The sequence below is a fragment of the Ornithodoros turicata genome, chromosome 3 (genome assembly GCF_037126465.1).
Source record: "Ornithodoros turicata isolate Travis chromosome 3, ASM3712646v1, whole genome shotgun sequence".
Taxonomy (NCBI): domain Eukaryota; kingdom Metazoa; phylum Arthropoda; class Arachnida; order Ixodida; family Argasidae; genus Ornithodoros; species Ornithodoros turicata.
The window spans coordinates 100,196,645-100,209,774 of record NC_088203.1 but is presented as its reverse complement, the minus strand read 5'-3'; the positions used below and the strand labels follow the sequence as shown (position 1 = coordinate 100,209,774).

The 13,130-nt window shown below is 42.0% G+C and overlaps 1 protein-coding gene across 1 annotated transcript; it reads right to left on the bottom strand.

Annotated features, from left to right (window-relative positions):
* Positions 1-5,807: 5,807 nt before the first annotated feature.
* On the bottom strand, positions 5,808-12,710 carry LOC135388989 (uncharacterized). The gene is made up of 8 exons (XM_064618885.1): positions 12,053-12,710; positions 10,510-10,692; positions 10,293-10,459; positions 8,976-9,115; positions 8,323-8,464; positions 7,677-7,765; positions 7,460-7,527; positions 5,808-6,437 (listed from the first exon to the last, which is right to left on the bottom strand). Exons 2-8 carry the CDS (start codon positions 10,684-10,686, stop codon positions 6,324-6,326), a joined length of 897 nt encoding a protein of 298 aa, XP_064474955.1. The 5' UTR covers positions 10,687-10,692; positions 12,053-12,710; the 3' UTR covers positions 5,808-6,323.
* Positions 12,711-13,130: the final 420 nt, after the last annotated feature.

Below are 13,130 nucleotides of genomic sequence, written 5' to 3'. Positions count from 1 at the left end.
TCAGATGTGTAAATGTCGGCACAGCTTCCTGTGAAGTCGGCCCAGGGCACACGATCCTCGTTGCCCGCCTAAGCATAGCCGGCTACGACAAGCAGATCCGTCACCGCTGTCACCGTCTGCAAGAATTTTCAGCTAGCAATTGACACGCGCTCTCAGTTTCAGAGGCATGCATGAGAAATTTTATGCATCTCGTAGTTTCTTCTTCTGCTTTTCTTTTTCTTTGAGCTATGCTAATAATTCAGAAGCCAAGTAAGTGTTTTGTGATATGACTCTCCTGAAAGGCAATTTGGCCAACTTTTCAAGCTTTACTTTGTGTGTGCGTGCGCGTTTTTTTTTAGATAATTTATTTGCATGCACTTAAGATTTCAAATCTTACGACCCCCTTGGAAAGAATGGTTCATTGGAGAAGCTCATGAAGAACCAGTCATCTTTTAGCTGATCTGCTACCACATTTTTTGAACAAGCATGTGATCAAAGTGCAGCATAGCAAGAATATTTCGGGAGGGTTTTGGCACTTTACACGAGAGAAGAGGATTTTATGCTCACTTTTGATTTCCCAAATGGACTACAAAGCTCAGGGGGGTTGAACCCCCAAAACCCCACTCTGGCTATGCCACTGAAACATGCCTTAAATTTCCACATTTGCCCCCTCATAGCAAACGGACTGTACTGTGTGCAAACCAGTACGAACCATACTGTGTACAAAGAGTGTTTTTGTCCGAACAAATGTTCTTCACGTTTGATTGAAGGAATTCAAGTAGATGTTGGTATCCTGTGTGCAAATTTAGAAAATTTTAGAAAACAAAAAGTGAATGTAGAGCACTGTGACAGAAAGAAAGAAACAGTTTTCCATGTTTTCCTTTCCATAAGTAACTTTGCAAAAGCAATGACTGACATTAAAAGTATCACAAATGAGCAGTACTAATTTGATTCGATAAAACTTTTATTAACAATCATAACCATTAAAAAAGTGATTACATTTTTTTTTCCTGAAATCACCTAGGGTCATGCATAAAGTCTGATCTAGACATCATACATGCATTCTATACATCAGCACTTCAGAGAGGTACAGTTAAGTATACATGAAACGAAACCACAATAAAAGCAAGACCATTTGTTCGTACTGCTTTGAAAAGATAGAACTCTATGCAATTCTGCCTCATACAATGAGTCTGCACTATAAATACATTGCTATGCGTGGAGAAGCTGGTTGCCTGCCTATGGTAAATTACTCTATAATTTGAATTGCGGGAGGGTGATCTAGTGACTATACTCCCACCTTTTCTCATCGTTCAATTTCCTTTCCGTATTTTACAAACTGTAAAGTCCCATGTAAAAGCTTGCATAAATTCAAGTTGACAACCTTCTGGAAGGAGAACTAACTAACTTTGACAAGACCATTTAACTGAAAATGAAACGTGACAGTAATTTATGGTTTTAACTACAGGAGAAATTGTTTTCCAAAGCAAGCCAAGAGGGAATATTCTGAGGGCTACCATATACATGGGATCTTACAGTAATGTACAGTATTTTCATGAGCACATTGATCTTTGGTCCCTTTGATGTTGATTTTGAAACAAAGTGTTACATTAACGTTAAGATGTCAGTCACAGACTTGCAAGCAGACATGTGAAGAGGAGTTTTTACCGGCATTTGTTGATGACACTTTTTTTTACTGTTTACTGCAACGGGTCAACCCTGTATCACATTTCTAGTTAAGTGAAATTTCAGCAAGTATTACGCTTTTGTGATTTCGCAGTGTTGTACTTAGCAAACTGTCAACAAGATAGAAGTCAACACCTGCTCTTTTTATTAACTATGGTGCACGTGCTCTGTAGATGTTGAGAAACTAACAGTTGAAAAGTGTGCACCGTGTAGAAGAACGATCGTAGACAGGCTTGCGGCTGGCCAATAAACTGCACGCATATGTTCCCCAAAATACTCAATCTACATCCACAAAACTCCCAGGTGTCCTTTTCTAATTTATTTTTGCCTATTGTACTCCTTGTCTCAAGAATTAAGTGTCAAAGCAAACTGTGTCACATTAGAACTATATTAGTGTATTGAGACCCTCTTGCATTTTCCACAAGGTTGCCCACTCAACTCAACAAGAACATAACTCTGAACACTTGTCTGAATTGCTTCACTTATTAATGCTCAACTTTGAAGTAAGGCACATACTCTGTCATACAGTACGGTTACACACTGATCACTGACACGTACAGCAACTTTGAAGAGAGAGAGAGGAGGAAAATCACAACAGCCCATTGACAACACTCAACTTCTATGGGATCGCATTCTGTCACATAATACAACCCTGTTGCGACAGGCATCCATTGTAACCCTCCGTTCCTAACTTAAGTTATACGAGATCTTTTTGTAAACGGGAACTCACTATGTAACATTTCTGACTTTTTCCTAAATATATATATATATATGCATTATTTCTTCATATGTTAACACCTGTACATCTTATTATAAATCCACGGGCTATGATGCATCATTTTCTGCTCAGAAGAAGCCATGGCAAGGGGCCACGGGTGATACTTGCGCAGTAAGACATGTTTCCGACTACGACAGTGTCGCGAAGCTGCCGACTGGGTGGAATGTGTTTACGTGAAGCTCCCATTGGAAAGGACATGCCATGTGCACTGACAACACCACCTAGGTAGAGAAAGCCTGCTCATGGTCAGCCAATCAGGATCATGTTTTCGACGGTGGCAGCCAATCACGAACGTGCTTTTACCGGTCGTAGCCATGAAGACGAACCACCGTCGTCTGCGAGTGGTGATTGAACGTTCCCACGTACTAAATGGGAAAAAACTCGGAAATAATGCGCAAAACAGTCCCAATCTTTCTCAAAACGGATTTTCTTGAAAACATCCTGCACTTTTTGTCTAAATATTTAGGTCTGCAGGTTCCAAGTGAGCTGCAATCATTTGCGGGTTCTTGAATTCGTAGAAGCGCGAATCGCAGTTGCAGACAAATTCTGACTATATATATGTCCACGTAGCGAAGGAGGGAGAGGAGGCAATAAGCAGGCCTTCTGTATTTAGGTGGCGTTGGCACTTGTCTGCAGCTCCCTACGGCTGGTGCGACTATCGAAGGTATGCCTTTCAATAGGAATTGGAACGCTAGTTTCTATTGACCCAGTTCGCAATTCCTGCGTCATCCTAATCCCTGCAACACAGTCACACGAATATGACATGCCATAGCCTACGGAGACACAGCTTATTTTATGGCGTCGTCCTAGACATGCTAATAGCTAAAGAATGGTGACATTTCCCAAATGCTGCGCAGGCATGGAGTGGACACTTGAAAAGCAATATTAAGGCTGTCTACATCACTTTACAATAATACATTATGACAATGTTACCTATACAATGGAAAATATTCACATTCTGAACATAAACTTTGAACAGGCTTGCGTATTTATAGAGGTCTGCATGGGGTTCACTGTGGGGAATGTTAGGAGCTAAGCAACAACGGTAGCCAAATTCCAGCACAGACGCGAAAGGCCCAGCTTGCCTTTTGCGTCACTCATGCAGACCCCTGGCTCAGGTACTCAGAAAATGGTCTCACACTTCATTTCTAAAACTGTTCTAAGTAGCAACGTTACCTCGGAGATCATGTTAAACATGTAACAAAAAGAGAAACAACGCAATGTCCGCGGCACAAAAATGTGCGCGGGTCGTCAAACTATACAAGTACGAGCAATACAGCATTCACCCTTCTAGTGTAAAATATTTACAATTCCAGATCGCTCACTGAGATCGGGCAGTTATATAATCACTATTCATCTATTCTGAAGATTACATACTTTGCTTCATCAATAGTTACACATATGCAAGAAATTAGGGGTCAGTGAAATGCTACCATATCAGAGGTGGGTGTGTGCATTTTACGCATTGGTGGACACAAGTTAGGGGTCCTGCAACAGAAATTTGGTATCGAGCAGTAACTCATGACAAAGTAGGGCTTGAAAGAATACTTTGCGATACTGCAAGCACCTGCACGTGAATGGTGGTGGCTATGGCCGTTAAGTATTTATTTCTTGTGCTGCTAAATACAGTGCTTTAATGCAGTCCTGGGTAAGTTACTTCTAAAAAGTAACTGAGTTGCAGTTATAGTTACTTTCTTGGTTAAGTATATAAGTTACAGTTATAGTTACTTTCATGGTCAAGTAACTAGTTACAGTTACAGTGACTGAGAGAAAGTAACTTAGTTACATTACAGTTACTTTTTATAAAAATGACCATGAGAGGGTGATACAATCGTTAAAAACGTACATTTATTTACATTTACTTAAGTGCAATAAAAGTATTATTGCACTTAACCGGAAGCTGTATAAGTCAATATATGGCTCTCCCGCAGGGAAAAATACGACGTGTGTACGTACGTAAAAAAGGATCGACATTTATTCGAGTAGCTAGTTACATTTTGCAGTTACATTTACAGAAACAGTAACTAGTTACAGTTAAAAGCTACTTTTCTGGAAATGTAACTAGTTACTGTAACTAGTTAACCCCAAAAGTAACTAGTTACAGTTACAAGTTAGAAGTATCTTAGTTACTACCCAAGACTGCTTTAATGTATTTTGTTTCCTTATCACTTTTCCATCAAGCCATAATAATGTCAAAATTTTTTCAACAAATAGTACGAGATCGAAGCAGAGGACATAAATTTTCATCCCGTAATACACATGATGTGCGAGGAAACTGTAGGGAGCATGCATTCTAAAAAATGAAGAGGTAATAATGCCTACTACTTTTCTTTAAAAAAAAAAAGCAAGTATCTGCAATGAAACACGCATTACATTATCCTATTATGCATATGTACACAGGCATTATAGCATCCCGGCGACCTTGTAACATTTCAAACCTCTTCTCTGTGTATAATGATCTATACGTACTGGTCTTGGGAAGACTTCCAGCATCACTTGCAAAACTCTTTGTTTACAATTAGGAAGCTATAATGTAATTATTGAAATGGAAGCTATAAGTGTACACGTTACACATAGAGTACTATACTTTATGGGACATACCTTTTTCACGTAAAATACCTGAGAGATACTTAAAAAAGGTATTTATCTGTAAAGGAGGTATTACTTCAGCAAGATACCAGAATGACTAGAAAACAAAACTTAAGATCACAATCATGCTATCACAATAGCGTCTTACAGAAACCTGTGCCTCATATATGAACCAACCACAATGAGGTTTGAGAATTACTATCGTAAGGTACTATAGAAACTCGACTAGTGTTTGCTACAGGCATGGCACCTGTCAGTGCCCCTAGTAATATATTGTAATACGGCATCCATTAGCCTGAGTACAACAAAAAAAAATCATAACTATATCAAAGCTCAAAATATGCGGCAATGGTACTTTCGTTGTCAGCCAGCAACTGCTATGAAAATGTACTACTTGTGAATGCCAACCATTATGTTGTAAATACTAATAATAGTGATGCACCCTCTAAAAGGAAAGGGTCCTGCAATGAAGAGTCTACAGGTGCCAAGAGCAATACATCATCGCCATGTACCAGTTGCCCCAAAAATGTTGCTGCAGCATTCCGGCAGGACTCCCGAAAAAAAAAAAGATTAAGATACTCTCTTTGATGCACGTCTTCCTGAATCTTGGTGATGTTATGTGGCCAAGTATTTGGTCTTGAAATTTTGCTCGAGTCAAACTTGGAAATTATTAAAGCGAGCAATTTTCGAGAACACGCAAAGCAACAGAATCATGAGGGCTGTCTCACATAGTCATTCAGGAAGTATGTCATGAAAGCTACGAGCACTAGAGGTGTAAAACTATAATACTATCTTTATGTAGGACGACAAAAAACTGGTGTACTTTCCAAATGACAAAGAATAACGGTAGTAAAGTCCTGCCCACACAGCAGACATTTAGGACTGTGTTTCTTGAGGTTTCGCTTCCTCTAAAAAAAAAAAAAACTTCTTCAAAATACACCCTCTCCTTATTCAAAGCAATGAATGCTTCAACGGAGGCACTGAAATGTGTACTGTTGCATCCTAACTGCAGGCAAGGGCTCCTAAAAAGTTTGCGGTCTACGGTTATGACTCACTGGCTACAAGTAACGTTCACCACGACTCAGGTTTGCTACCGTCGCATTCAGAGTCATCCTATTGGAACCACTATGAAAGGACACCAGTGCTGTGAACTTCCAATGCAGCAGAGTCGAGAGAAAGGCCATCGTGAGAGCAGTAAAACGAAGGAGAAGACGAAAAACCTTTATCACTTTCGGCTTGAGCATTGAGGCAATGTCCTGCCATTTCCGCAGGCGATAAAACAGTACTGACTTTAAGAGAAAATTAGAAAGAACACAGCCATCATGACCCCAGCGCCGATGCACACCACCAGGAAAATGGAGAAGACCAGGCAGAGGAGTCGGCAGGCTGGCTTTTCCTTGATGGCCTGCAGAATTGAAAGTGCATTTGATTCCACACAAGCTACTAAAAATAAAAAGAAAAAGAAAACACGCTGTTCACTGCAGCAAAAATATTGCTACGGTAAATCTTGACAGAAGTTGCAAGGACTACAACGGGGCAAAGGAAGTACTACTAACTGCACCACTGAAAATTGCAGTAGCATGCATCAAATGGGCTGAACATGGTTGAGAACAGAAAAGATCAACTGTAGCTGCAAAACAATGAATTGTCAGTCCTTCACTCTCGTAGCAAGCTTGCTTTGCGCTAGTCCAATCAAACTGCGGCAATCCTAGCAGGAGCATTCCGGTTTTATTTATTTGTAACGAGGCCGGGCAGGTCTACACCCTGCCAGGTTGCCCCCATCTCCCCTTTCATCCAAACCTGCGTGTGTGTGTGCCTTTATTTATCGGGTCTTCCCGATTTTTTTTTGTTAACATCACGGTAGGCAAGCTCGCACATTTATCTTTTCCTTTCTTTGTGTTCCAGCTTTCAACAACTTACCCGATTATGCATGTCGTGAGATCGATAAGTTACCTAACTTTATCTATTTATCTGATTCTGTATTAGCGCCACGAAGCAACTGGTGGCTATGAGCAGCGCACAGACGTGGACAGATGAAGAGAGGACAGAAGGCGGAAGGAATGGGGGACAGGTGGGTTAGTATGCATCCAGGGCAGACTTCAGGGGGAACTGGACCGACATTCGTCTGGAAAGTCTTCGGAAAACCCAGGGAAAATCTCGGACAGCACATCCGGTGGTAGGGTTCGAACCCACCACCTCCCAGTCTTCGACACGACCTTGGCTACCACCAACGAGTGGGACGCCTTACCTTGCTCGGCCCAGTCGCTGGTACTCAGGTTTTAGAAATTATAACTGATTTGAAAAGTTCTCCGAGACCTTTACAGACGCTTCGGGTACACGTTACAAAACAGTATTCAAATATCTAAAAAGTTCACTGTGCAAATTGATGTCATATTCTATTTAGAGCTAAATACGTGTGGAACTTACAATGCTTTCTTGTGATGATGCTGTTGACATTGGGTTTAACAGTCTCAAATTGCTTGATTCTGCTATTTCTGGAATCCAATTAAAGGCGTTACACAAAGCTCAAAGCAACCAGCTAGAAAAAGCATAAAGCGAATAAGGCCCTGTGGTTAGGCTACATGAAGGTACATGCAGACAGTTAAACAAGCCATCATTATTTGCTGCGCACGAAACTACCTACCTGGGTGGAATATTACATAGTCAACGATAGGCCCCAGTACAGAGTCCATGTGAAGAGACAAGTCCAGAAGCTTTATGTCCTTAATAAGCCTGTGGTTTATGGGAAAAAAGAAAAATAATTGTGAGTTGATATCGCAAGCAACGCATGGTTTTGCAAATTAATTTACGGTATTTTCTCAGCAAGCAGAATCCATGCATTGCATCGCAGGTCAAGATGACATCATATTTAGAGCCTGAAATTTTCGGGAAATATTTTTTCTAAATTTGGGGAGTAAAAATTGGGGAAGTAAACATGTGCTCTAAATTCATGTAAATTCAGGTGGCAAAACTTCCAGTGTGCTAAATTTGGAGAGAAATCTATTACTCAAACGAATGGTTTCGTACAAACGGTGATGTAATTATGTTTAATGCCAAACAAACTAGTGTTCATTCCTACAGATGTTTAAGTGAGAGCAATTTGCCAGGTAAAAATCGGGTTTCACCCTGAAGTGGCAACCTTTAATTCGGGGTGCAAATTTGGGGAAGAATCGGGTTAAACCCTAAAATTTCGGGCTTTAATCATATTCACAGACCGTGCGGTAACAAAATAGTATGTTTGCCGAAGAAAAACGACACATGAGGAGATGCAGTGCCAAAACGGAGCTCACTTCTCCAGTTGCTTCCAGCTCTCCCGTTCTTGCCTAAATTGCTCGGTTGTTGAAAGGAGCAACGACTCGCAGACGGCGCTGAACATCTGTTCCATCCCTCCTGTGGCTCCCGTATGGACGAACTGCGGCTTTACGGTGCCATCTTGGTGCACAAATCAAGATAATATTATCTTTAGTTATCTGCGAAAACACCTTGGACTCTGATGCAGACATAACGTGGAGGTACACAGTTGGCTAAGAAAAGAAATTTAGATCTATTGGGGGAAGGGGGTAATAACTACCCTTTACATCCTGAAACAATGGGGGCTTGCAAAGTGAAGCTAGGTCGACTTATGTATACATAGAGCATGAAGTTTTCGGGAAATATTTTTTTCTAAATTCGGGGAGTAAAAATCGGGTAAATAAACATCTGCTCTAAATTCATGCAAATTCAGGGGGGAAAACTTCCAGTACGCTAAATTTGGGGAGAAATCGGGCTCAGTTACTCAAATGAACTGTACTTGTTTGGTACAAACGGTGATGGTTTGGTACAAACGGTGGCCTTAGCCAATGAACTCAACAGAACTAGATGGCCATCGCTAGACTCGGCTGGACTCGGCTAGATGGCCATCGGTCGCGATTAAAAAGAACTGTCACAGTAGTTGATACTGTACCTGGAGTTGGATGGAGGGGGAAAAGCTGGAAGAGGCTAAAGGCCTGTCGCAGATCTTGTTCTAGAGAGTGGAGACAAGCCAAGTATATTCGGAATGCTTTCCCGAGGTCCGCCAAGTCCGCTCTTGAGAGAACTTCCATGCTGGACGAGACGGAGAAAACAAATCTTACTGTTATTTATTCAATAAAACATGGGACAAAATAAATGTGCACACAGGTTTATGCAGACCCTGTGAATGTGTGTGTGTATGGGGTGGGGAGGATGACCTGAAAATTTGGTGCACATCCTACGTGCGGGCTACAACTTAGTTCGAGAGGTGCTGGCATGAAATTTGTGTGCATATCTTTATGTTAGTGAATAAGAGAGGTGCAGGACTGCCAGGCAAGTCCTTGTTGTCCTAGTTCAACTCTTCCAGAAGCAGCATTTATCTGAATGCTCCCTGCTACAGAGCTATTTGCAGTACCTAGAACAAATGCCAATACAGTTTTGGCGGTCGTCATCTGGAGGAATGTTTATTTAACTCATCGTAAGGGAGGAATATTTATTTTTTACAAGTACACTACCAGAGGCAAGAGTCCAAGGAAGGTACACTACTTAAGGCAAGAGTACAGGTGGTGGAACACCCAAAGCTCGTCTTTCCAATAACCTGCTTCTGAGCCCTGTGTTTCAACGTGAAAAGTTATTAAAATTCCTTATTACGATAGCATCTAGAAAACAATTTATAGTAACATGTCTAGTGTGTAGAAAAAGTGGTTTATGCACCACTAAGCAGACATTTCTGTAGGGTATTCATCTCGGGATGAATCTGTAGGATTTCACCACATTACCAATCAATTACCATTACCACTATCAATGGTGTACTATATCACCTTTAATGACTGCTCAGAGTTGCAACCTTTACCCCTTTTTTTCTTCTTCCTTATAATCTATCTACTGTATCACCCCTGGCAATAAAAGACCCCAACGATAGTCATAAAATCAAGTAGTTCTTGTTTCATCTCGGGGAGGTGTTGGAATTCTGCAGGTTCTGTATGCAGGGCAGATCCAGTATTTTTCTGAGGGTGGGGTCCAGTCCAGGACAGCATGCCTAAGCTCAATTAAAGCACACGATGACGACAGAAATTGAGGCAGGGGGGACGTCAAGGCATCTGCCCCTGGGTACGTGACAGCCATACCTATTTTTTTTTGGCTGGGGCAGTTATTGTAATTTTGTAATTTGAGGGGCTGTCAATGGTGTGTGTGTGGGTATGCTGGGAATATCCCTGACCACAACATTTCCCTTTGCAAGCAGCACCCTGCAAAGTATGACTCGTTGTACCTCCTGAAGGTGTCTGTAAAGTGCACCTTCATGCAGTGGATCATCTGACAGGCGCGGCTTTGTAGGCAACCCATTCGGCTCCTGTGCAGGAGGCCGTCCTTTGGAGTTCCCAGAGACCTCATCAGCAACGAATGCTCGGTCAACATGCTCGACAGCTCGTGAACAAGCTGCGGAAGAGACCGGGTTAACGATCGTTTTCAACTGCACGGTGACCAACCTTCAAGAGTGACTTTGTAGAGATGGTGGAGACGTCTCTGAAGAGTGAGGGAAGGAGTCGGTGATAGTCTTGTGAACCTGAGCCAGATGGCACCACGACTACGTGGTCCCGGGAAGACTTGACCAAGAAACACCGATGGCAGGATGAGGTGATCAGCATGTCCTGACTATTACTCATGGCTTCCTGCAAATACAATATAGAGAGAAGCACTCAAGTCAAAACCAGGGATCAGAACCGGAACTGAACCCGAACCAAAAACCGGAAGAAAACGTTATTTTCTGACGAACCCGAAAATTTTTTTTGCTTCTCCTGAACCGAACCGGAACTGAACCGAAAAAAAATTCATACGGTTACCGGTTCGGGAATTGGTTCAGAGGTGAAATAGTTGTACTACTGACCGACCTTTCTTTCAATCACCAGTAACGGTTATCTCACACCTTTCTCTTAATTACAAAATTACTGCCCATGAACCGGTTAAACCGGGACCGAAAAAAGTAACGGTTCGAATCCCTGTAAATGTCCCGACCGCTGACCGATATTTTTTTTTGTCTGTGTGTGTGCGGGGAGGGGGGTTCTCTCTGAGCCGAACCTGAACCGAATCGATATACCTGCACCGGGTCCAAGCTGGTAATTTCGGTTCAGCGGAGTGAAACCCGAACCGAAAAAATACCAGTTCCAATCCCTGGTCAACACTGCCCTGTTATGTACATTGCAAATGTGGGGGTTGCTTCGATACCTGCAGGACTTGCAATAGTCATGCCAGCTGCACAAGTAAATTTGTATACCTCCACGTAGATGGGTAGAAATCCAGCAAGCCGGTAAGGAACTAGGAAGGGAAGTGCCTCAGGATAAGAGCCGCCGATATATTTCAAACAGAGGCTGTTCTTTTTCTGGGCCTTCCCTACTCGCCCCGAAGAAGAACAGCCTTTGATCAAAATGTTGGTGGCTCTTATCCTGAGGTACTTCCCTTCATACTCGTACAGCTCCAGTTTTTTTTTAATTTGACCTTAGTCGTCAATTGAATGAATGAGGTTCACACGAATACACTATTAATACCCCATTATTATAATTCTGTTGCATCAAATTATATATGGGAACTGCGTCTTATTTGTGACCTGTTTATTGAGCTACGTAATAACTCTTGCATTCCAATCAATTAATAAATGAAAATAAAGGTAGGTCGTCGGGAAAAGCTATATTTTTTTAATCAGCATTATCAGTTCGCAGTACTATGCCTTCCAACCGAAAGGTACACCAACGGGCTTATTTTGCAAATTCAAATGACAATTGCTTACAATGTCATTCTTAACTCAATACAAACCTATTGCATGAAGCATATATTGGAACACATTATTATACACTAAAGCACTGATGCATATGATCCAGGAGAAACAGGAAGTCTCTCATTACAGGCTGAAACCCATGTTCTCCACTGAAATGTGTCGCTTCCAATCCACCAAATTCATCGCTTGTTTCACGAAATTAATATGAGCATGCTTCCCAACATTTCAACAGACATGCTAAATCAAGTATGCAAGCTTACCCTTTGAAACTGTCCTCACGCGCTGGACACAATGCAAGAGGCCATAGAACTTGGCTTACAAGAAGCAGATGTCTTCTTCTTTTCATTTATCAACGTTTGATCTTTCAGCTCGCGCGTGATTCTTCAAGCTACCTCGACCGCACTTCCTAAATACCAGAGGCCACCCGAGACTCGGTCACGATAAGATAGACTCTTCGCGCACATCAAAATACGGTAGGCGGTTCCGTCACGGCGAACACGTAAAAGCCTAATCGCGTACCAGTTGACGCACCACTTTCGTAAACCCCTGCCTACATGGTTCTCGCTGCGGTCCCGACCAGACCCCGACCGAAGGTCGCACACCGCCGTGTCCGCTTCTCTGCGAGGCTTAGGTTGTTAGGCGCGGATATCCTGCCAATTACGGTGTCCAAATCCAGCTTTTATACTCATACTGGATGGGGGAGTTATTATTTCCGGCAGCCTTTTGCTAAACTGGTGAAATTAATGCATCGCACGGCAAAGGTACAATAATCACAGTCGCATATAAACATTTGCACAAGGTTGCTAGGCTGATTGAAACGGGGCCTTTTCGAAAATTCTTTTTTTTCTTTTCTTTTTTTCCGGTGGTGAGGGGTTTTAATTAGTGGGCATCATTTGTAATCCATCCTGAAAGCACTCAGATAATCAGTGTTACCATGAGTTGTATTAATTTCAAACATTGCGGAGAAGAGTGTGAGTACAAATTGGCAAATATGAATGCGTGGAAAATCCGTATTGAATATTTACACAAACAGATACGCGTGTATTCGACTCAACATCGGAAGATCGGGACTATCATCTTCCGCATCCGAAACAACGGTACAACCTGTAAAGCTCACTTCACCGTCGTATGCGTCACACTGTGACGAAGCGAACTTTCCAGGCACGAAACGGGCACTATCGACTCTGTTACCTATACCGGCGTATTTTCCCACTAAATTTCGTACAGCTACACGTTTTTCTTTCTGATGACCATACAAATAATTAATTTACTGCTTCTTTTCTTTTTTTTTACGACTGCTCACGCAGATCTTCGAAAAAACGAAACACAATCGCACGC

Bases quoted from the DNA above. Each gene is read 5' to 3' on its own strand.
- LOC135388989 (XM_064618885.1), bottom strand. From the start codon at position 10,686: ATGAGTAATAGTCAGGACATGCTGATCACCTCATCCTGCCATCGGTGT. The intron at 8,465-8,975 runs GTACAGTATCAA...TTGTGCACCAAG, and splicing joins CCCCCTCCATCCAACTCCAG to ATGGCACCGTAAAGCCGCAG. The intron at 6,438-7,459 runs GTAAGTTCCACA...TCAATTCTGCAG, and splicing joins CATCATCACAAGAAAGCATT to GCCATCAAGGAAAAGCCAGC.